Genomic DNA, 26,050 nt, shown 5'->3' on the forward strand with positions numbered 1-26,050 from the left:
TCAGTATTTTCCCAGTAATCGTGTGTTCCTTTGCCTTGTTTGACTTCCCCAAATGCACCACCTCACACTTCTCCAAGTTGAATTCCATTTGCCACTTGTCTGCCCATCTGACCAGACCATCAATATCTTCCTGCAGCCTACAGCTATCCTCCTCACTATCTACCGCATGGCCAATCTTTGTGTCATACAGTCATAGAGTCATAAGACTTATACAGCACAGAAATAGGCCCTTCGGCCCATCGTGTCTGTGCCGGCCATCAAGCACCTATCTATTCTAATCCCATCTTCCAGCACTTGGCCTGTAGCCTTGTATGCTGTGGCGTTTCAAGTGCTCATCTAAATACTTCTTAAATGTTGAGGGTTCCTGCCTCTAACACCTCTTCAGGCAGTGCATTCCAGATTCCAACCACCCACTGGGTGAAAAAATCTTTCCTCAAATCCCCTCCAAACCTCCTGCACCTCACCTTAAATCTATGCCCCTTGGTTATTGACCCATCCACTAAGGGAAAAAGTTTCTTCCTATCTAATCTATCAATGCCCCTCATAATTTTGTATACCTCAATCCTGTCCTCCCTCAGTCTTCTCTGCTCTCAGGAAAACAACCCTAGCCTTTTCAGTCTCTCTTCATAGCTGAAATGCTCCAGCCCAGGCAACATCCTGGTGAATCTCCTCTGTACCTTCTCCAGTGCAATCACATCCTTCCTATAGTGTGGTACCCAGAACTGTACACAGTACTCCAGCTGTGACCTAACTAGCGTTTTATACAGCTCCATCATAAACTCCTTATATTCTATGCCTCAGCTGATAAAAGCAAGTATCCCATTTGCCTTTGTAACCACCTTATCCACTTGTGTTGCTGCCTTCAGTGATCTATAGACAATTACACCAAGAACCCTCTGACCTTCTGTACTTCCTAGGGTCCTACCATCCATTGCATATTCCCTTGCCTTGTTAGTCCTCCCAAAATGCATCACTCACATTTCTCAGGATTAAATTCCATTTGCCACTGCTCTGTCCATCTTACCAGTCCATCTATATCGTCCTGTAATCTAAGGCTTTCCTCTTCACTATTTACGACACCATCAATTTTCGTGTCATCTGCAAACTTACCGATCATACCTCCTATATTCACGCCTAAATCATTAATGTACACTACAAACAGCAAGGGTCCCAGCACCGATCCCTGCGGTACACCACTGGTTACAGGCTTCCACTCGCAAAAACAACCCTCGACCATTACCCTCTGCCTCCTGCCACTGAGCCAATTTTGAATCCAATTTGCCAAATTGCCCTGGATCCCATGGGCTCTTAACTTCTTGACCAATCGCCCATGCAGGACCTTATCAAAAGCCTTACTGAAGTCCATGTAGATTACATCAACTACTTTACCCTCATCTACACATCTAGTCACCGCCTCAAAAAATTCAATCAAGTTAGTTAGACATGATCTCCCCCTGACAAAGTCATGCTGACTATCTCTGATTAATCCCTGCCTCTCCAAGTGGAGATTAATCCTGTCCCTCAGAATTTTTTCCAATAGTTTCCCAACCACTGATGTTAGACCTGCTGAGTATTTCCAGCACTTTCTGCTTTTATTTCAGATTTCCAGTATCTGCAGTATTTTGCTTTTACTTTAATGCTTCAAAATGTCTTTTACACTAACATGCTGGGCTCTGCCATCATTGAATCATAGAATCATGGAATAATACAGCACAGAAAAAGGCCATTCAACCCACTGAATCTGCACAAGCTCTTGCAAATCCATTGGTATCTACTGGGAAAGTACTGTAACTTCACCCCATTCCACCTGTGTCAATGCCGAGTCTCTCGCCAAGATAATATAGTGACCTTGATTTTAAAATTCACATTTTTGTTTCCAAATTCCTCCATAGCTTCACCCATCCCTAACTCTGTAACCTCTTCCAGCTCTACAACCCCCTGAGATCTCTGCATTCCTCCAATTGTGGTCTTTTGCACTTTCCCTATTTTTAACCAATCACAGTCGTGCCTTCAGCTGCCCAGGCCTTAAGCTCTGGGATTTCCTCCCTAAATCCCTCTGCCTCTCTACCTCTTAAAACCTACCTCGTTGACCAAGCTTTTGATCATCTGTCCTAAAATCAACTTATGAGGCTTGATGTCAAATTGTGTTTGATAACCCTCCAGTGAAGCACCTTGGGATGTTTTATCACATTAAAGGCGCTATATAAATACAAGTTATTGTTGATGTTGATTAGCTAACACTCGCGGCACACATTTTGCTGAAACCCATAGGTCAGGGTGTATCAAAAAGTATTGGGAAGGCAGAAACATCTGACATGCTGGTGCTAGACTTTAAAGGAATTGGTAGACATTTCTCCTGCACAAACTTCTACTGAAGGAGACAGTTGAGGCAAAGGAGTGCTGGGAAGTGATCATTGCTGTATAATGATCACCATAACGGAAAACCGCAGAGATGCCTGAGGAATACATGGGTGGAGCAGAGCAGTTCAATACAGTAATAGCTGCAGCACATGAATATGAAGCAGCAGGCCAGTTGCCAACAGCTGCCATGGTAGCAAGAGTCGGCGTCTGTAGGATAGAAGGGGGAGATTTGGAAGAAAACTGGAATAAAATGTAGTTTATGTGATCTAATAATACACAAGAATCCTCTGTATGATTCACTGTCTTTCAACCACATAGATGGAGGGTTATAAAAAAGGGCATGTCACTGACGGGCATTTTACATAATTTTTCTAACAATGCCACTGATAAAGATCGGTCCATTAATGCAACATCAAAAAATCAAACTATACTTTTATATCACTGACCCGACATAAGGAATCACTGACACCAGCCATTAAATACCATGCAATCACAACTAGATCAAAGTAACTGTCTCTCATCTGCTCATTTCTATTTTTAAGATATTCTAGATACTGTTTCAAAAAGGAGAAAAGTGTTTGAAAATAAAGTTTTAGTTTCTTTAAGGCTTGCTTGTCATACTGGGGGAAGTACTCATCTGATCTAAAATGAGAGATGATGGACTGGATTTTATGGGCTTGAGACGGGGTTGGAGACGAGGGGGCACAAAGAACTATGACAGGAGGTGGGGGCCACGTTGCCAAGTAATTTTGCCGGCGGCCGGATAGGCTGATGACGGCCTCTCAGCCAGAGGTCAATTGAGGTCCCTAAGTGGCCTATTAATAGCCACTTAAGGGCCTTTTCCCCCTGCCACTGGATTTAACCAGTGGCAGGAGGTGCCTCTGCCAGGTGGGGAGGGTGCCTTGCAATATGAGGTGCCCTTCCTGTAGTCTTGCTGGGTTGGGGGGTAGGGGTCCTTCCTCCGTGGACAATCTGTGGCCCAAGGAGGACCACCTCCATGGACACCCCCTCCCCCTGGATCTCACGCCCACCCCCCTGCCAGGGCCTTCCAGATTGGCCCTGGTGATCCTACCTAACCTACCTCTGGTCCAGGGTTCCAGCGCTGTCCTGGGTCCAAGGCCTCATGCAATACTGGCAGTGACCACCACTCCCAGTGGCACTGCCAATACCGTCGAGCTGCCCGCCAGGGATAGGCACCAACCTGTTGCACCACAGACATTTGACAAAATTTTTGACTCAGCCATGGATATGGAGGTAATTAATCTGTATATAAAGTTAGAGCCATCAAAACACACAGTCCAATTTAAAACACATTTCTTCCTATTTAGCAGCATAACTGGCATTGTTTTTGCTTGCACAAGTAGTGAATGTCTGCCCGCACACTTGATGTAGATAGAAGTCCATCTGTCAAGAGTAGTTCGATCTCTATCTCTCACCTCTCTTTCTTCCTCTCTCTCCCCCCCCCATGTCCATCTCTCTCCCTCATCTCTCTCCCCCCTTCGTGTCCATCACTCGCCACTCTCTGTTTCCATCTCTCTCCCCTCTCTCGCTCCTCTGCATGTATCCCTCTCTCTCCCCTCTTTCTGTCCCCTCTCTGTGTCCCTTTCGCTCTCCCCTTTCTCTCTCTCTCCCTCAGTGTCTATCTCCCCCCACCCCGTGTCTATCTCTCTCCCTCTCTCTCGCTCCTCCCCTTTCCGTGCCTATCTCTCTCTCCTCTCTGTGTCTATCATTCTCCCTCTGCTCCCCAGGCCGATGCTTGTTTAAAGGGCTGCCTGACTCTCCGCGTGCTCCCTCAGTGCCACATCGCACCTCTGGTTGTGTGCTGGCCCACTTCCTGCTCGCTCTCCCTCTCCCCCCGCAGCAGCCATTCCTGCTCACTCCCTCAACCATGCGAAAACTGCAGCGGCAGCCAATCCCAGCACGCCTGCGCTGTGAACCGCCAATCAGCGCTCATTTCACTCGGGCAGCCCGCTGTCAGTCACAGACAGTGACCAATCACAGAAAGGCAGCCGCCATCCGTCAGACGCAGGTGCCGCGTACCCCTCCACCTGACGTACAGTTTAATAGGAGAGCTATCGATCAAAGCTGAGCCACGAGCAGCCGCTGTCAATCACAGAGGATTGGCAGGTTGGGTGGAAATCTTCGAGGGCCGGATTCTGGCCCACGGGCCATACGCTGGATAACCCAGTTTTAAAATAACCGAGCTGCTAGATTACTTTAAAACACAAGTTTAAAAGCTTGGAGCAAGGCATTTAACATTACCACAAACTTCAACATTTTTACCACAGCACTGGTGTCCATGTACTGCCATGTTGCTAATCCCTGCTGCTGACCTTGTGATTGGCCGACAGCTCTTGGGGGGCATGATCCCCGTCTTTAAAGGGCCAAAGATCCTGGTGCTGGAAGCCTCACTTCCAGAACAATGGAGGATTGTGCCCGTGAGGCTCGAAAAGGTCGAGGTGGGGATTCCTCCCCACCTTTTCGGCCAAGCGCCAGGAGTTCCATCGGCTGCACAAAATCCAACCCGACATCTCTCCATTGATTATTGAGGATGCCATCCTTGGATATAGAACAAAGCTTTTATGGTTTTATATGTAATGTTGTAGAATTGTAAAATGTTCAGTTCAGTCAATGTATTTGAGCAAAATCCACTCTGTTGCTCTAGATGGAGTACAGTCACATTATTGTGTTGGACCTTTATTTAACTTTCTAAATTCCTTGTCTCAAAAAACATGCCTTTTAATATTGTGCCAAGATGTACCTTGTATCTCTCATATGTGTCTACAGTAACAGAAATCATCACTGCAATGCACATTCAATCTGAGTTTATGGGATTAGACTTCAAATTATCAAGAACCTACTGCAATCTAAACACAGTACATCCTCTTGTCAGCCTGCAGGAACCCTGTGGACTAAATGGCACTGGATTTCTTCACTAAAGCCAAAGGATAAATGTTGTGCTCTGCTAACTGCACAGAGCAAGCACTTATGCCATTTTTGAGTCCTCCCATTAAATTTAAATATTTAAAGTGCAAGAACATAAACATTAATAAAGAAATTTCTTCTGCTCCTCTCTCACCCCCCAATAACAGTTAAATTAATCACTTGCCCTCTCCCCTCCCCCCCCCACAAAACACTGACTTTCCCCACCAACAACGTGCATAAAATTTAACCTAAAACCCTTCCCAACATCCCCTACACCAATGATGTTACTTTCACCCGGTTCCCCCCTTCCACTCACACTGAGAAACTTACCTCCACCCCCCTCCCCACAAGTGTTCTGCCTCGTTTCCCTGGATGGGGATCCAAAGGCGTGGGAGTGCCAGCCAGTGGCAGGAAGATCGCAGCGGGACAGAAGGCAGTGGCGTAAGTATGATTAATTAATTAATTAACATATGGTTAAATATATAAATAGAGGTCCCGCCGCCGAACGGCCAGGGGGGTGGGGGGGGGTGGTGGAGGTGGGGGGGGTGGGCAGAGGGGGCCCCGGTGAGGCCTCGTCGCCGCCGGCAACAATATCGGGCCGGGCCCTCCTGGCATTGGGGTGCATGGTGGCCCTCTCCCGGAAGCATTTTCTGGCTTCCCCACCCCCTGTCCCCTGCCATGATGCCCACATCAGGGGTCTGTAAAGTCCAGCCCGTTGTAGAACTGCCAGAGGTAGAAGAGGCTCGAATATAACCAGAGTATTAAAGCAGACATAGCAAAGATGACATACATCCCTGAAATTTGTGGAGGGTATGAGAAATATGAGATGCACTGCTTCAATCTATTTACAAGAGATCAACGGATTATTGCCATCTTAACAAAGATAGCATGGGCACCAACAGCAAATAAATAATCACACTTTGCAAGGAAACAAGCCGAGTAGAACAATTTATCAGTTAAAAGCGTTGCTGACCTTTGGGTTTCCATATCACATGTTTTTTTATCATGTTACTGAGAAATTCTGCATATACTTGGGATGTCATTTTAAAGTAACTTTGAAATGTAATTAAAATAGCAGCAAAAGCAGGATAGCATTGGAATGCTGTGTTTACATTACAGCACCAGAACTGGTAGCACTCCTGATTTGGGCACACGTGGTGCAAAGTTTCTCCCTGTACTTTTGGGTGCACATCAACAGCAACCACAAAATGTGTTATCCAACTACAACATGTGTTATTGTCAATATTGGATATCACGGGGTGGGTCCATGGGCAGAAAATAAAATACCGTTTATCCTGTTTTGCCACTATTGCTTGCAGTCTGCTCTACAATGGAAATGTACAAGATCACTGGCAGCTAAGACAAATGGTACCTCTTTGATTTGAAATAATGGTGCATAATCTAAATCAGCCAAAGTATCTCTTCCTTAAGGTGTGTTAGATATCCTATAAATGATTACAGGACATTATAATAGTTATACAGGTGTCTAAAATAAACCTATGGGATTCCAACAGGACAAACTGTCACTTAACTAGGATGTTTGATGGATCTCCTAAGACTCTCCATACTGTAAGTGGCAGATAAAGAATAAGAAGCTAAATTAAGTGCATTTTGAATAATATTCACCTCCCCTGAGAATGATGGCAGCACTTGTAATGAAATGTCAATATTAAATACTAATAATACCATCAGAATTCCACACAGTGGCTGCCTTCTCCAGAATAAAAGGCATCTTGAGAATTGTGCTGAAGATCCTGATTGCAAAAGATGAATTATTTGTAATTAACTGAAGAAAAAAACTACTGATAAATTTGAAATGCAAATGGTATCATTTAGAGTTGCAACCATTTCCAAAGTTTTGCTATTTTTATGAAAACATTAGAAGATATCAGTCATATCTGAAGAATGAAGGAGTGCAAACTTGGATTTTTCACATGTATTGCCTTATTCCCATGCACAAAATTCTACTGGTGTGAAACCAGGGTAGCGGCAATACAACAATGATGACTTGTATTTATATAGAACTGTTAATGTAATAAAATGTCCCAAGGCACTTCACAGGGCCATTATAAAACAAGATGTGATACCAAACCACATCAGATGATATTAGGGCAGATGATTAAAAGCTTGGTCAAAGAGGTAGGTTTTAACGAGTGTCCTATGTTCCTATATCTTAAAGAAAGAAAGCAAGGAAGAGAGGTGGAAAAGTTTAAGGTGGAAATTCCAGAGCTTAGGGCCTAGTAGCTGGAGGCATGGCCACCAATTGTGCACCGAGTAATTGGGAGCCAAAGTTTACGGAGGGTAGAACGTGGGAGGCTGGCCAAGAGTGCATAAGAATAGTCAAGTCTAGAGGTAAAAAAAGCATGGCTAAAAGTTTCAGTGCAATGCTACAAATGCAATCATCAACAAACCTTCAATCCAACTTACCAATCACCTTCATGAACAGTTACATCAAAGAAGGTAAAATGACAGTATTAAGGTATTCAAAAATTAATGCAAAAATATCATATAATCCTATCTTAATGTTCAATTGTCAGGCAGCTGTCCTGTGTATTCTGACTGCACAACTTACTCCCATTCCCATACTCATTTTTTGAATGCAATATTTAGCATTTCTATCTTTAGTACTGAAGACACAATGGAGGAAAACTGAAGAAATCTGCACACAATGGGCAGAATGTTTGATCCACGTGCCTGATCACGTGGGCAAGAGGCACAAGCCATATTGTTATTCATGCCTCATTGTTTAAAAATAATGGGTTCCCAGTGCTCACACTGTTCAATGGCAGCTCACCTAACAGGGAGGAGCAGGAAATTGGGTATCCTTGAACCTGGAAAATTCCCTCTTCTTATTGACTGTAAGGTCTAGAATTTCCTTGAGATGAGTTACATCACTGTTGTCCCTTGCCTGGAGAGGTAGTTCCATGCAGGTTTCCTGTGTCTATTCATTTGCATTCCTATTGATGGGTCACTGATTTCAACCCATGGAAAACACCTGGAAACTTATGGGTAGCCTTTCAGAACGTTAACCTTGCACTCTTACTTGCAGACAGGTATGATGATCAGTACTTGGCCCTTTCACTTTGTACTCTAATAACTTCACTGCATGTCTTAGCAATATTTTTATGTGTACACAATTATGACTATGGAAACACCATCTGGACTCGGAGGGCAGCAGTACATGGCACCAAGCCAGAGAAGAACACAAAATTTTGTTGCTTCAAATCTCCAAACCCTTCTCAAGGAAGTCGAAGGCAGGAGGCACAGACCCTTGGGTGCATCAACCAGGCACCCCAAAAATGTAACTCATGCAGCCTGGAGGTTGGTGGTTCTGGCACTGAGTGTCAATTCCTTCACCCCAGGCGGGCAGAACAGTGCACCAAAAAGTTGAACAACCTGACTAGAGCTGCCAAGCTAACACATTGGACACTGTCTCCTATTTTTCTTGACAACTTTGGGCACTCACACAATCTTCACCCTTTTAAAGTAACACTTCCACACTAACCCTTCATAATATACTCTGGTTATCGATGGCTCTAACTCAACATCTTGCACTTTGCTGTCCAGCTTCCCTCACAGCAATTATACACATGCACAATGCTGAAACCCCTTCCTCCACTTCAACAACCTCCTTTCCCAAGTCCCTTACTTCACCTCTCCCACGTCACCTGGCAATCACTTCAACTGGCAGCCGTACCTTCATTCACTCAACTCCTTTCAGGAAAAAACTGGCACGCAACACTTGCAAATGGGGACACCCCACCTTTAAACTATTCATCCTCTTTAAGGACGAGGTCATGCAGCTTGTAGGAACTCACTCGGCTCTTGGCAAGGGAGATGAGATTGGTGGCATCTTGCCAGCACCAGGTTAGTAATTGAGTACCTGCACTATTGCCCAGTCATCCCTGTGAAGCATCACACATTCAAGAGCTTCCACCCCCTGTTCTGTCCCTTTCATCCCAAAGGGTCTCTACCATATCTGTCCTTCTAGTCTTTCCTGTCCAGTCCCACCACTCAGCTCTGGTCTTCCATAAGGTCTCTTCCCAACTGGGACCTACATCAAGGGAAGTAAAGGTCTGTTTCCATATTCCCTCTTTCAGCATCGATTTCATTTGAAATTGTTAAGCAACTTTGGTAAATATAATTCTCCTATAAGCACTGTTAAGTTCAATGAATAATAAATAATGAAGATTGCTGCTTTGCATTTCCATGTACTTTGTTAGAATTATAATTTCCTTGATTTATTGCAATTACCATTTGGCAAGTTGGGAATTCATTTTACCTTTGCTGATGTTTCAAAGCAGCTGACAAATCCATGATCCTTGCAGAACTGTTCCATTTTTCCAGGATTGGCTGCTAAGAACTCGCTCCCTTGATCGCATTTGTTTGCCAGTAGGACAACTGAGACAGGTTTGCCATTAGGTAGAGTCAATTTTGAGTCTAAATCATCCTTCCATTTAGACACTGCTTCAAATGTTGTAGCTCGTGTAACATCAAAGACAATAAATGCTCCAAAGGCCTCTCTGTAATATACTCTTGTCATGTTCCCAAATCGTTCTTGACCTAGAAAAATAAGAGACACCAAGATGTATTTGAAAGTTTTTGTCACTCAACATTATTACACAGTCCCAAATTGATTATAGCTGTTAGCCATGACTCATGCCATGACAGTGGATAGTAAGAAGCTTTTTCCCAGGGTGGAAGAGTCAGTTACTAGGGGACATAGGTTTAAGGTGCGAGGGGCAAAGTTTAGAGGGGATGTGCGAGGCAAGTTCTTTACACAGAGGGTGATGAGTGCCTGGATTTTGCTGCCGGGGGAGGTGGTGGAAGCAGGTACGAAAGCGACGTTTAAGAGGCATCTTGACAAATACATGAATAGGATGGGAATAGATGGATATGGTTCCCGGAAGTGCAGAAGGTTTTAATTTAGACAGGCATCAAGATCGGCGCAGGCTTGGAGGGCCGAATGGCCTGTTCCTGTGCTGTACTGTTCTTTGTTGTTTTGTTCAATAGTCACACACTGAGTCAGAAGGTTGTGAGTTCAAATCCCACTTCATAGATTTGAGCACAAACAATGACTTAGATTTATAAAATGCCTTTAATGTCATGAAACATCCAAAGATGCTTTATAGAAATGTTATCAAACAAAATTTAACACCGAGTTGCTTAAGCAGATATTAGGGCAGATGAAGAGGTCAGTTTTAAGCGGGTCTTAAAGGATGAAAGAAAGATGGAGATGTTTAGGGAGGGAATTCTAGAGCTTAGGGCATCAACAGCTGAAGATATGGCCGCCAATAGTGAAGCAATTAAAATCAGGGTGCTCAAGAGGCCAGAATTGAAGAAGCGCAGATATCTCAGAGGGTTGTAGGACTGGAGGGATAGGGAGAGGTGAGGTTGTGGAGGAATTTGAAAACAAGTATGAGAATTTTAAAATCAAGGCATTGTTCAATTGACCACAGAGGTGATGAGTGAATTGGGACGTTTTGCAGGTTAGGATACAGACAGCAGAGTTTGTATGGAGAGTAGAATGTGGCAGACCAGCCAAAAGTGTGTTGGAACAATCAAGCCTAGAGGTAACAAAGGTATTGATGAGGGTTTCAGCAGTAGATGAGCTGAAGCAGGGGCAGAGTCAGGTGATGTTACAGAGGTGAAAATATGCAGTCTTAGTGATGGAGTGGATATGTGGTCGGATGTTCATCTTGGAGTCAAATATAACACCAAGATTGCAAACAGTCCGATACAGCGTCAGACAGAAGAGGGATGGAGTCAGTAGCTCAAGAATGGGTACTGAAGACAGTGGTCTTCCCATTATTTAGTTGGAGGAAATTTTTACTCATCCAGTACTGGATGTTGGGCATGCAGTCTTATAATTTAGAGAGTGAAGAGGTTGGGAGAGGTGGTGGTCAGTTACTGCAGGTATCGTTAGTGTGCATGTGGAAACTGATCTTATGCTATCGGATTATATCATCGAGGGGCAGCATGTAGATGAGAAATTGGAGGGGCCATGGATAGATTCTTGGGGCATACCAGTGATAACGATATGGGAGCAGGAAAAAAAGCCTGTTGTACTTCTGATAGCTACTATATCACTTACTTTAACATGTCACTGTATTTATTAAATATCTATTACAATTTACGTTTTCAAACTGATATCCTTGGACACTTGGGATTCTGTAATCTCAGGAGGTTTGCAAGATTATTGGAATGTCTGTCTGTCCTTAAATTTCTTGGGTTTTTTGCATTTTACTAGCACATTATTTCTGTTGTTTTTTATTAATAAAGCAATATTTTATGCACTAGTTCTTTGGGTTTTTTGTCTTTTTGAAGTTAGAACAAGAGGTCCCCAGGAGTACGCCAATGGTTGCAGGGAGGGCACCAAAGGAAGATTTAAAAACCACGATTACACAAAACCATCTTAACTCATCAGAGTATAAAGGATAATCAAAGTATATCCTAATATTGCTATGTTATGAAATGATTGTAAAGACCAATCAGACTTTAGAGCAATTATTGTAGTTCATGAATATTCAGCTCCATGACCTCTTCATTTAATTAAATAATTAGAGATCATGTCCGATATGTAACCAGATTTCTGACCTGTGGCCCTGTTGGAATAGCAGTCAAATAAATTTCTTACTAACATTATAATTGTTACGACAGGTGAGAATGGTGTCTAGGGATCCCTTTTAGCCTTCACCTGGTTTTATTGCAACAGGCAGCCATAAAGGCGGGGCTAAAGTGTGGTGACTCGAAGAGACTTAGCAGTTGGCAGGAAAAAAAGACAGAAGCGCAAGGGGAGAGCCAACTGTGTAACAGCCCCGACAAACAAATTTTTCTGCAGCACCTGTGGAAGAGCCTGTCACTCTAGAATTGGCCTTTATAGCCACTCCAGGCGCTGCTCCACACACCACTGACCACCTCCAGGAGCTTACCCATTGTCTCTTGAGATAAGGAGACCAAAGAAGAAGATTTAATTTTAAACACACTGTTTTGAGCTCTCCCTTGGTGAATCCTTGTTCACCATTTTCCAATTATAAGGCAAAGAAATTAGCATAAACAGGCTTTCTTAGGTTTAAAGAAGAAAAGTGAAATTTATTAAAACTTAAACTCTAATTCAGTTAATGCCTACGAATACACACCGTGCCCCATGCTAGCATGCATACGCGATACACATATGCAAATCGAGACAGAAAAGAGAAGAAAAATAAAATAGAGAGGTTTGAGGCAATATCAGAAGAGATCTTGTGACTGTGCTTCGAGCTTGCTATAGTCCTTGATTGTAGGTAGATCTTGCTTTTCGTTGGAGCCCAGTATTCTTCTTAAACCTTGTCCACTGTAGGAGACTTTTCTTTCTTGGGGTTCATATGTCTTCAATGGTTTTGAAGCTGGTGAGAACGAGATAAGAGCAGACAGGAGAGAAGTCTTTTCAGTCACAAGAGCAACTGGCTTTCTGAGTTTTAAAACTCTGTGGCAAGTTCAAATTCAAAAACCTTACCTGCCAGTTAGTCATGTGACTAAACTGGTCTGACCAGGTCTTCTGTGTATTGGGGAAGAAGGGACTGGGTCCTTTCTTCCAACACTGTCTGCTAGTATGCAAAAAAGGTCTTTCTGGCGAGGGGCCTGGCAATTTCTTGTCATAGATCATCATCCCAGCAGCAATTTTATGTTTTAATGTTCATGTGGCTAAATAATGTGCGCCTCAGTCTTGGCAGGTGGGGGCCTGCATGACAACAATATTTGCTAATTAATAACTACATGAAGCACTTCTAGAGTATACTTTGTAATAGATATCAAAAAATCAAAAGTCTGAACACTAATTTACTGAATAAATGATGAATGGAGTTAGCATGCTCTATGTGTATTATATAAAATAAAGCAACTATTTGAATAAAAAGAGATCAGCAATCATTTATTACAAAGTTTAATCAAAGTAATGCCACTGTAACCAATAGCAAGATGCAAACGTTATAAAACAGGACCCTTACTCTATACACCAGCTACTGGAGTACCTCATGTGCCACCATGTGATCCTCTACTCTTTGAAGAATGAAACATAGGAACAGGAGTAGGCCATTCATCACCTTGAATTTGTGGCTGATCTGTATCTTAACTCCTGCTTGGCTCCATATCCTTTTTTACCTCTGTTTAGTAAAATCTAGTGATCGCAGATTTAAAATTATTAATTGAGCTGGCAACTGTTGTTTTTTTGGGAGAGAGTTTCATACTTCCACCAACCTTTGCATGAAGAGGTGTTTCCTAACTTTTCTTCTGAATGGCTCAGATTTTAAAGTTATGCGTCCTGGTCTTGGGCTCGCCGAACTAGTGGAAAAAGTTTTGGGAGTATTTGTTTTTGCATAACACTGCTAGAAGCAATCTGCTACCTGCGCAGTCCACGCGGAGTTCTTCATTGATATCATTGAAGAATGCCATGTGACTGCAGGTACTGACCCGCAGTGTTGCCTACCCTCAGTGAATCGACATAAGTCTGCACAGGACCACTAGAAGGGGCACTATGTGAACAAATTTCTCCCTCTTTATCTCTATCTACTCTACCCTATCAATTCCTTTTCAAATCCTGAAAACTGCAAACAAATCACCCCTTAACCATCTCTATCATATGTAAATTCTCCTCATAATCTAACCCATAGAGCCCTGGTAACATTCTGGTGAATCTACGCTGCACTCCTTCCAAGACCAATATATCCTTTTTGAGGTGCAATGCCCAGAACTGTACACAGCACTCCAACTGTGCGCTAAGCAGGGCTTTGTATATCTGTAGCAGAACTTCCTCTTTATATTCTAACCCTCTAGTTATAAAGATTAACATTCCATTATCCTTTTTGATTTATTTTTTTACCTGACTACTGCATTTTAATGATCTGTGTACATAGACCCCTAAATCTCTTTGGACCACCGCTGTTCCTGGGCTTCCACTATTTAGATAATACTTGGATCTATCCTTTTTTGGTCCAAAATGGATGACCTCACACTTACTAGTGTTGAATTCCAGCTGCCATAGTTTTGTCCACTCATGTAGTCTAACAAAATGTCTCTTTGTAATTTAAGGCTCCAGTCTGCACTGCTGATTATGGCACCAATCTTTGTGTTAGCACAATATATCCAAGTTTGTCAGTATCTAAGCTATTAACAAATATAGCAAATGGTTGAGGTCCTAGCACAAGTCCTTGTGGCGCACCATGAGTCACTTCCTTCCAATTCAAATACATAACCATTATTTCTATTCTGTCTCCTACCATCTAACCAAACTACTATACTGGAACCTTATGAAATGCCTTCTGGAAGTCAATTTAAGCTACATTCTTCTCTCTACTACTTTAATTACTTCCTTTAAAAAATTAATTAGTTTCATTAGACCTGATCTACCCTTTACAAATCCATGTTGGCTCTCTTGAATCAGCTCAAATTTCTCTAAGTGCTCAGTCACTCTGTTGTTAATTTCATATTCCAATAACTTCCCCACAACAGATGTTAGACTAATACTCTTGAATGAATATACACTCTTACCAGACCAAGACTCTGATTCTAAACTAACAAATAGCGTTATTTAAATACGACAGGGAAACAAACAGTAAATAATATAAAGCAATGAAACAGTGAATAATTTCACTGTTCACTTTGATGCATAAAATGACAAAAAATGCAACTCACTTCATCCCTATGGATTGAGACAGATTTTCATCAACATCACCAGAGCAGTAATCTGCTAGATGGTACAACACAAACATGAAATATTTCTGCTGTCATCGAGAAACTTGGAACTGATTGCCCCTGGTAAAGCAAACTTGAATTTATGCTAAAACATAAAGGTAATGGACAACTGCATGTCTCCCAATTACATTAAATCAACAGCCTATCACAAATGGCTGTTATCAATATTAAATGGATCACCAACCTTTGACAAAGGCAGGGTTGTTTGCCTTGGCTTGATTTGTGATAACTAGAACTGAATGTTTCTCCCAGCAAACAATGGCTACCTCTTGTAACCTAATTATCTGTAACCAATATGTCAAGCTAAGCACATAAGTAGTATAAAATTTCACAGCAGGATGTCACAAAGTGCTTCTAAGGAACAAAGCAAAAGAAGTTGGTTTGCACACACATCAAACAGACACAGTTGCTCGGGATAGTAATGCTTGTAATCTACATATGAAGCAAAGGCATTCACTTGTCACCACCTCCTGTAAGACCGGGAAAGAGGGGCAAGAGCAGAAATTCTCGGAGTCATTTACGGCACAGAAGGCGGCCATTCGGTCCATCGGGTCCATGCCGGATTTATGTCTGAGTTCCAGGAGGGTCGGATATCCATCCATCCCTTCGTATACACTGCAGCATTGACCCATTCTCCTGGTTCAGGGGCTCATTAAATAGCTAAGGCAGGGTCCTGGTAGGATTCTTGATGTCAAGAAAGAGCCTGTCAGTGAAAAGGAAGAGAATCCTATCACTGCAAGTATCAGATCTGGCAAAGGACCTTAAATGATCAAAAGTAACCTGAGGATTGAAACACTAGTAATCCTCTAAAGGCCTTTCATCAGCTAAGTGTTGGGGCAGACACCGGAAAAAACACATTAAAGATGTCAAACTACTTACATTACATATATCTTGCAGTCTGATTCTTTTGTGTGCAGGGAAGAAAGCACCAGTTGTATAAAAATACAAAAGTATACTCTTGTACTGCCTTTTAAGGTTCCCATGACATTAAAGCTAAGGGCAATAATTATGTTACACTGCATCAATGGTCTACGGTAGACAGCTAACTGACCGTGCATGTCACTGCAGATAACACATCATGGCCTGATCATCATCAGCCTCTTCATGCACTGCTGCTCTGCGTGACTGAGGTAACTAACCGGTACAACCACTGCCAAGGACTTCTCCACTGTGAGACTTTTGTCATTTGCACTCCTGAGTTGTCCTCTCTCCTCCTGTTCCAGTTACATGCCTACCAATAACACCTATACTGATGTTCTGACCGAAAAAATTTATTGTGTACTATTCATTCTGTCTTTGATGTGATGTTACCTTAAAACCTTTGCTTTTGCTAAGCTCACTAACTCTGATATGACCTGAAATAAAATATTGACTTTTCACTTTAGAAAAGACGTCAAGGTCTTTCAGATGGTGCACAGGAAATTTATTGGAATAATACCAGGGTTGACCTACTTCACTTATGTGGAAAGACTAAAGAAGCTCAGATTGTTTTCCTTGGAGCAAAGAAGTTTAAGGGCAGATTTAGTAGAGGCTTTCAAAATTGTGAGGGGTTTTGATTGAGCAAACGGGAAGAAACTTTTTCCACTAGCAAGAGGGTTGGTAAACAGAAAGATAATTTGGCAAAAGAGCCGGTTGGGAGATGAGGAGATTTTTTTTTACTTAGTGAGCTGTTATGATTTGGAATGCACTGCCTGAAAGGGTGGTGGAAGAGGATCCAATAGTAACTTTCAAAAAGAACATAGATATATACTTAAACAAGGAAAACTTCACCGGGCTATGAGGAAAGAGCAGGCAAGTGCGATTAACTAGATAGCTCTTTCAAAGAGTCATCACTGGCACGATGGGCCGAATGCCTCTTTCTGTACTGTATGATTCTGTTATTCTATGATTCAATTTTACTGCATGGTTGCAAAATGCTTCATGAATTCATTGATAAAGACCTCAATGAGCAAAAACCATAAATTGGAACTCACTTCCTGCTAATGTTAATTTGTCTACTTTGGAACACTAGTAATCCTCTAAGTAGCGGCAAACAGTGATGAATAATTTTAGTAATGTCTACTTTTTTGCAAAGAATTGTGGTCAGAAATTTTAGCCTCTGAATCATCAGATTCAAAGTTCACAATTTAATAACCTTTGACAAAAATAAAGCAAACAGCTGCCTTTCTGAATTAATGCACTTTTACAAACATACAAAACAGCAATGAACCTGAAGTTACCTTGAATCTTTCTGACTGATTTAAGAAAAACTAACATTCCTAACCTTCTGGTTGTTCTTTGCATTCTCTTTGGGTCCCACAATTTGGTAGTGGAGTTTATCAGCTGAGTGGCTCTATCACATGCTAATCGATAATCCCTTTGTTTCCAGCCTAAAATGGGATAATATCTTAATTTGATGTCAGACAACTATTAAACACTGAGTTAAAGGTCAACAAGAGTGTAAACTTATTACATCTCAAGGACAGAAAGTTTGACAACAAAGTATCACTGTTAAAAATTCAAAAGTTGTGATCATACCAGCTGACTGTAATTAAGAGAAACAAACAATTCTTTGCATTCTCAGAATGATTGAATTCAGAGCCTATCAAGTAACTTGCAAGGCTGTGCACACAGCACTCCACACATCCTTAAGGCTATACACACACCATCCCACTTACCATCAAGTCTGTGCACACATTAGGCCACATAAGAATTGCCAACTCTACTTAGGTGTTTTCCTGGAGGTTTGACTTTGTGACATTTTGACCACATGACACCTGATCACATCATTCAATCACGTAACATCTGATCATATGACTACTACCAATATTATTGCATTTACTGTATAAAGTTTGGGTCCTCTGTGGTTGAATATTTTTCGCTCCAGCAGCTATTGCGCGGCACGTTCCAGGAAGGCCACACATCAGCAGACAAAAACAGGAAATACAAGATTAGGGAACAGAGGAAACAGAGGGACCTCCCAATTTGGCGATCCCACCACTTCAGATGACCACTGCCAATTTCAGAGCCCTCCTGAATGAGGAAGCTCCAAATGCTGAAACCTATGATTCCTGAGCCCTCCTGACTCTCCAGCCTTCTCCACATGGCCGCAGCTCTCTGTGAGTGACATCACAAATCGGAGGCTGGGGGTGGAGGGGCAGGATCATTACAACAGGAAATTTAAATAACTGGATCTTCCAGTTCAGGGAGGAAACCCAGTTCCAGGAAATTCCCTGTCATTCGGGAGGGTTCGAACCCTACCCCACGCATCCTCAAGGCTGTGCACACATCATCACTCCACATATCCCCGTGCTGTGCACACAGACCAACATGCTTCATAAACAGGGATGGCTTTAGGACTGGGCAATTTTTATTTATTCATTCACAGGATGTTTGCGGCACTGGCAAGGTCAGCATTTATTGCCATCCCAAACTGCCCTTGAGAAGGTGGTGGTGAACCACCTCTTGAACCACTACATTCCATGTGGTATAGGTACACCCACTTCTGTTATGAAAATAGTTCCAGGATTTTGACCCAGCAACAATGATGGATGGATGGTGTGTGACTTGGATGGTATGTGACTTGGAGGGGAACTTACAGATGGTGGTGTTCCCATGCACTTGCTGCCCTTGTCTTTTTAGATGGTAGAGATAGGAGGTTTAGAAAGTGCTGTTAAAGAAGCCTTGGTGAGTTGCTGCGGTGTATTTATGTATATGGTACACACTGCAGGATGGAGGGAGTGAATGCTAAAGGTGGCGGATGGGGTGCCAATCAAACGGAATGCTTCGTTCTGGATGGTGTCAGGCTTATTGAGTGCTGTTGGAGCTGCACCCATCCAGACAAGTTGAGAGAATTCCATCATACTCCTGACTTGTGACTTGTACACAATGGAAAGATTTTGGGGAGTTAGGAGGTGAGTTACTCACTGGAGAATACTCAACCTCTGACCTGCTCTTGTAGCCACAATATTTATATGTCTGGTCCAGTTAAGTTTCTGGTCAATGGTGCCCCCTCTTCCCCCACTGAATGTTGATGGTTTGGGATTGTATGATGGTAATGCCTGTGAATGTCGAGGGGAGGTGTTTAGATTCTCTCTTGCTGGAGATGGTCATTGCCTGGCATTTGTGTGGCGTGAATGTTACTTGCCACTTATCATCCAAGCCTGAAATGTTGTCCAGGTCTTGCGACATGCAGGCAAGGACTGCTTCATTATCTGAGGAATTGTGAATTGAATTGTCACTGTAATCAGCAGCGAACAATCCAACTCCTGACCTTACAATGTAGGGAAGATCATTGATAAAGCAGCTAAAGGTGGTTGGGCCTACAACACTACCCTGAGGACCTCCTGCAGCCATGTTCTGGGGTTGAGATGATTGGTCTCCAACAATTGCAATATCTTCCTTTGTGCTAGGCATGACTCTAACCAGTGATTCCCACTGACTTCAATTTTCCTCGGGCTCCTTGATGCCACACTCAGTTAAATGCTGCCTTGATATCAAGGGCAGTCACTCTCACTTCACTTTTAGAATTCAGCTCTTTTGTCCATGATTGGACCAAAACTGTAATAAGGTCTGAAGCCAAGAAATCCTGACCGAATCCAAACTGAGCACCAGTAAGCAGGTTATTGCTGAGTAAGTGCCACTTGATAACACTGTCAATGACACCTCCATCACTTTGCTGATGATTGAGATTAGACTGATGGGCAATAATTGGCCAGATTGGATTTGTCCTGATGTTTTGTGAACAGGACATATCTGGGCAATTTTCCACATTTTCAGGTAGGTGCCAGTGTTTTAACTATATTGGAACAGCTTGGCTAAGGGCGCAGCTAGTTCTGGAGCACAATCCTCAGCACTACAGCCGGGATATTGTTTGGGCTCACAGCCTTAGCTGTATCCAGTGGGCCCAGCAATTTCTTGATATCATGTGGAATAAATTGAATTGGCTGAAGCCTGGCATCTGTAATGATGGAGACCTTAGCAGGAGGACGAGATGGATCATCCACTCAGCACTTCTGGTGAAAGATGGCTGCAAGCAATTTCGCCATGTCATTTGCACTCATGTATTGAGATCCAGCATCACTAATGATGGGGATATTCCGAGAGCCTCCTCCTCCTGTCAGTTGTTTAATTGTCTACCACCATTCATGACTGGATGTGGCAGGACGGCAGAGCTTTGATCTGATTCATTGTTTGTGGGATCACTTAACTCTCTCTATATCATGATGCTTCTGCTGTTTGGCATGCATATAGTTCAATTTTATAGATTCACTAGGTTGCTACCTCATTTTTAGGTATGCCTGGTACTGTTCTTGGCATGCTCTCCTGCACTATTCATTGAACCAGGGTTGGTCCCCTGACTTGGTGGTAATGGCGGATTGAGAGATATGCCGGGCCATGAAGTTACAGATTGTAACGGAATACAATCCTGCTGCTGATGATGACCCACAGCACCTCTTGAATTCCCAGTTATGAGCTGCTAGATCTGTTCTGAGTCTATCCCACTTAGCACAACACAATGGAGGGTCTACTCAGTGTGAAGACAGGACTTTGTCTCCATAAGGACTGTGCGATGGTCACTCCTACCAATACTGTCATGGCCAGATGCATCAATGACAGGTAGATTGGTGAGGGCGTGGCCAAGTAGGTTTTCCTTTGTGTTGATTCCCTTACCACCTGCTGCAAGCTAGTCTGGCAGCTACGTCTTTCAGGACTCGGCCAGCTCGGTCAGCAGCGGTGCTACTGAGCCACTCTTTTTGATTTTGAAATCCCCCACCCAAACCACATTCTGTGCACAGGGTCCTGACTAAAGCCAATAAAAGGACAACACAATAGTTTTAACTGATTCCTGATCATTTTGTCAGTTGTTTTATGTTAAATATAGCAAACATGCCCTTTCACAATCGCATGTGTGTGGATTTACCACCAGATTAAGTAGGTAGTATCACTCTCTAGTAAAATGCAGAGAAACCTGCAAATCAAATGCTGCTCCTGTCTGTAAGATTGTATATGCAGTGCCCCATGTTTGCCGATGACACAAAGACAAGCAGCATTGCCAGCAGTGTAGATGACAGCATAAAATTACAGCGATATTAACAGAATAAGTGAATGGGCAAAATTGTGGCAAACAGATTTCAATACATGCAAGTGTGCGACCATCCACTTAAGACCTGAAAAGGATAAATCAGAGCACTTCCTAAATGGTGTTACGACCAGGTGAGAAAGAGGTCTAGGGTTCCCGTTCAGCCTTCACCTGGCCTTACTGTAACAGAGTTTAATTTTTAAACACACCATGTTTTCAGCTCCCCCTTGGTGAATCCTTGTTCACTGCTTTCCAATTATAAGGCAAACAAACCAGCACAAACAGGCTTTCTTAGGTTTAAAGAAGAAAAGTTGAAATTTATTAAACTTAAACTCTCATTTGGTTAACGCCTATGGAAACACGACGCGCCCACGACGTGGGTTTGAGACAATATCTGAAGAGTTTTTGTTACAGTTCTTTGAGCTCACTGTAGAGTCCTTGATTGTAGGTAGATCTTGCTTTTCGTTGGGGCCCAGTATTCTTCTTAAACCTTGTTCACTGTAGGAGACTTTTCCCTCTTGGGGCTCATATGTCTTCAGTGGATTCAGAGGCTTGTGAGAAAGAGATAGGAACAGACAGGAGAGAGATCTTCTCAGTCCAGGAGCAAACAGCTTTCTGCCCAAACTGTTTGTAGAAATTCAAAAAGTTCAGGTTGTCCAGCAGGTTAGTCATGTGACTAGCTGGTTTGACCCTGTCCATTTGTGTATTCGGCCATCTTAGCAGTCAACGGCACAGTGGAGCAGTGGTTAGCACCGCAGCCTCACAGCTCCAGCGACCCGGGTTCAATTCTGGGTACTGCCTGTGTGGAGTTTGCAAGTTCTCCCTGTGTCTGCGTGGGTTTCCTCCGGGTGTTCCGGTTTCCTCCCACATGCCAAAGACTTGCAGGTTGATAGGTTAATTGGCCATTATAAATTGCTCCTAGTATAGGTAGGTGGTAGGGAAATATAGGGACAGGTGGGGATGTGATAGGGATATGGGATTAGTGTAGGATTAGTATAAATGGGTGGTTGATGCTCGGCACAGACTCAGTGGGCCGAAGGGCCTGTTTCAGTGCTGTATCTCGAAACTAAACCTGGAATGCAAGCTCCCCTACCTTCAACATCTGGTGATCAAAAGTCCATCGTGGGTTGAATGTCAGGGAATGACTCCTTTGTCCTTCCAAACACCATCTGTTGATATGCAAATGTCTTTTCCAGCCACGGCTGATCTGTTCAACAAGTCCTCCCCTCACTTCAGTAACAATTTAAAATCAACGTTCATGACAAAATTAATGTGCCTCATTCTTGGCAGGTGGAGGCCCAGCATGACAATGGGAAAAAGCTAGAAACAGTCGAGTCCAAAGAGACTTAGGTGTCCATGTACATAGACTGTTAAAATGTCATGTACAAGTATAGAAAATAAACAAATGGAATGCTAGCCTTTATATACATAGGATTATAATACAGGACAGTAGAAGTTATGGTAGTGGTTCCCAAACTTCTGTAGTTAAACGAACGCTTTTCAAATGGATCAGTAATCATGGGCATCCCATCTAAATTCTAATACTATATAATACTCATAATACATGGCAAACCTGTATTATGGCAACCTTTCTTTGTGTTTAAATAGTACTTAAATATTTAAAAGAACTCCCCTCTCTTGAACATGCCTGAACTCACCTGACATCCACCACTAAACTTGATAATTCCAGGTCTAACTGGCCATCAACCTGTCACTGTCACTTTTTAACATGTCATGCCCAGAATTGGACGCAGTGGTCCATCTGGGGCCTAACCAGTGACTTATAAAGGTTTAGTGTAACTTCCTTTCTTTTGCACTTTGTGCCTCTGTTTATAAAGCAAAGGATCCTCTGTTTTTTGTAACAGCCTTCTCCACTTGTCCTGCCACCTTCAAAGATTTCTGTGCATACACCTCCACATCTCTCGCTTCCCGCACATCCTTTAAAATTGTCCCATTTAGTTTATATTACCTCTCCTCATTTTTCCTACCAAAATGCATCACCTCACACTTCTCTGAATTAAATTGAATCTCCACAGTGTCTACACATTTCACCAATCTATGTTCCCCTAAAGTCTCTTACTATTGTCCCTATTGCTTACTACATTTCCAAGTTTTGTGTCATCTGCAAGCTTTGAAATTATACCCTGTATACCCAAGTCCAGGTCATTAATATGCATCAGAAAGTGCAGTGATCCTAATATCAACCACTGGGGACAGCACTGTATGCCTTAAATGTCTTAATTTTTCCTAACCTGTCTCTTCATTCTTTTGGTGATGATCTTAAATTATATACCCTCTGCTTACTGACTCACCAACTAACGAAAATAAATCCCTCCTTATCTCATCAAGATCCTGTATAAGTTTGAACACCTCTATTAATCTCTCTTAACCTTCCATGTTTGAGAGAAAAAAGGCCCAATTTCTCTATTTTCTCTTCATAACTAAGGTCCCTCTTCCCTGGTATTGATTTTGTGGGCTGGATTTTTACTCGAGGTGGAGAGGGAGCAGAGTGATGGATTGAATGGGTTTTCTTCAGGTCCTGCTGATTTTAAACAGCAGGACACGATTAACATTTTCTTTCACCGATTCCCGGTCACAGCCAGTCAGATGGAAAGGTTGGCTGACTGTCAGGCTAGTAGGCTGTAGCACGAGGTCGCAGCCAGTGAGCAGAGGATGGAGGGAGGGAGGGATCGGAGATCACAGGCCTGGAAATCAGGGTTGTTTGGGGGTGGTCTAAACTTGCAGACTTAATGGGGCAGGTCGATTGGATCCAGCAGATAAGTGGAAAGGCACTTAACTCTTGGATCCAGCAGTCGCTCATTTTCCTTTAGCTGCCAGGTTTCCCATCGCTTGGGAAATGCAGCCAGCTAAAGTTAAATTTAAAATTGTGGATTGACATGAGGCATGCAGCCTCATTATAATATTTAAATTGACAACCCACCATCTGGGAGTGGATTGGTCACCCACCCCTGTCCTACCTTTGGTATAACCAGAAGTGGGTGGGTTGGGGTCAGGATTCAGATTTTTAACATTTTAACCTCCCACCCCACTCAAGCCCACCTATGTTTTGGAGATAATATTCCTCCAACTGGGCACAGTTTCAGGATAAGTGGTCAACAGTTCTGATGAAAGGTCACTGACCTCAAACATTAACTCTGCTTCTCTCTCCACAGATGCTGCCAGAACTGCTGAGTATTTCCAGCATTTCTTGTTTTTATTTCAGATTTCCAGCATCCGCAGTATTTTGCTTTTATTCTTATTCATATTGCCATATTTCCTTTAATATGATTGTTCTTAATTTTATCACAAGTCTCTTGCATAACACCTTAACAAACAGCACATGATCTAGTTTTGAAAATATGCTTGACAAATACAAAGTACAACTATGTCATTGTGAAGGAGAATACACAATTGAACTTGGTTTCATCGAGAACTGTGATCCAGGTTTTTTAAAATGCTGCCATTAAGTAATTTTTGAAATGCTGCAGTTTCTGAGTAGTGGGATCCTGGAGTTATAAATTACACTTGAACCAGGAATAAACCGTTGAAAAAGATGCTGAACAGGAAGAAGGACAGCTATCTCTTAGAATCATAGAAGGTTTAAGGCACAGAAAGAAGCCACTTGGCCCTTCGTGTCTGTGCCGGCCAAAAAACAATCCACCTATTCTAATCCCACCTTCCAGCATTTGGTCCATAGCCCTGCAGATTACGGCAGTTGAGGTGCATATCCAGACTCCTTTTGAATGAGTTGAATGTCTCTGCCTCAACTACCCCTTCAGGTAGTGAGTTCCAGACCATCATCACCCACTGGGTGATAAAGTTTTTCCTCATCTCCCCTCTAATTTTTCGACCAATCACTTTAAATCTATGTCCCCTCATCATTGACCTCTCTGCTAAGATGAATAGACCCTTCACCTCCACTCTACCCAGGCCCCTCAAACCTGTACATTTCAATCAGATCTCCCCTCAGCCTTCTCTGTTCCAAGGAGAACAACCCCAGTCTATCCAATTTTTCCTCATAGCTGCATTTTTCTGGTCCTGGCAACACCCTCGTAAATTTCCTCTGTACTCTCTCTAGTGCAATTACACAGTATTCAAGTTGTGGCCTAACCAATGAGTTATACAGTTCCAGCATAACCTCCCTGCTCTTATATTCTATACCTTGGCTAATAAAGGAAAGGATTCCGTATGCCTTCTTAACCAGCTTATCAACCTGTCCTGCTACCTTCAGGGATCTGTGGACATTCACTCCAAGGTCCCATACTTCCTCTACACTTCTCAGTATTTTTCCAGTAAATGTGTATTCCTTTGCCTTGTTTGACCTCCCCAAATGCATCACCTCACACTTCTCCAAGTTGAATTTCATTTGCCACTTTTCTACCCATCTGACCAGACCATCAACATTTTCCTGCAGCCTACAGCTATCCTCCTCGCTATCTACCACATGACCAATCTTTGTGTCATCCGCAAACTTCTTGATTATGCCCCCTACATTTACATCCAAGTCATTAATATACACCACAAAAAGCAGTGGACCCAGTTCTGAGCCCTACGGAACGCCACTGGAAACAGCCTTCCAGTCGCTAAAACAGCTGTCAACAATTACCCTTTGTTTCCTGCCACTGAGCCAATTTTGTATCCACCTTGCTGCATTTCCCTGGATTTTATTTGTTTAACCAGTCTGCCATGTGGGACCTTATCAAAAGCCTTGCTAAAAATCCATGTAGACCACATCAACTGCACTACCCTCATCTATCTTCCTTGTTACTTCTTCAAAAAATTCGATCAAGTTGGTCAAACAAGATCTTCCCTTAACAAATCCATGCTGACTATCCTTGATTAACCTGTGCCTTTCTAAGTCACAATTTATCCTGTCTCTCAGAATAGATTCCAATAATTTGCCCACTACTGAGGTTAGACTGACTTGCCTGTAATTATTCGGTCTATCCTTCGCTCTCTTTTTAAACAAAGGTA

At 42.7% G+C, this 26,050-nt stretch overlaps 1 protein-coding gene across 1 annotated transcript in view; it reads right to left on the reverse strand.

Annotated features, from left to right (window-relative positions):
- The window catches only part of LOC137370984 (ras-related protein Rab-38-like), a 58,818-nt gene that overhangs the window by 4,447 nt on the left and 28,321 nt on the right, over positions 1–26,050 (reverse strand). The window contains exon 2 of the mRNA XM_068032886.1: positions 9,569–9,849. Within this exon, the coding sequence (XP_067888987.1) occupies positions 9,569–9,849 (281 nt within the window). The remainder of the gene's footprint in view (positions 1–9,568; positions 9,850–26,050) is intronic.

This window comes from Heterodontus francisci, chromosome 6, assembly GCF_036365525.1.
Source record: "Heterodontus francisci isolate sHetFra1 chromosome 6, sHetFra1.hap1, whole genome shotgun sequence".
Classification (NCBI taxonomy): Eukaryota; Metazoa; Chordata; class Chondrichthyes; order Heterodontiformes; family Heterodontidae; genus Heterodontus; species Heterodontus francisci.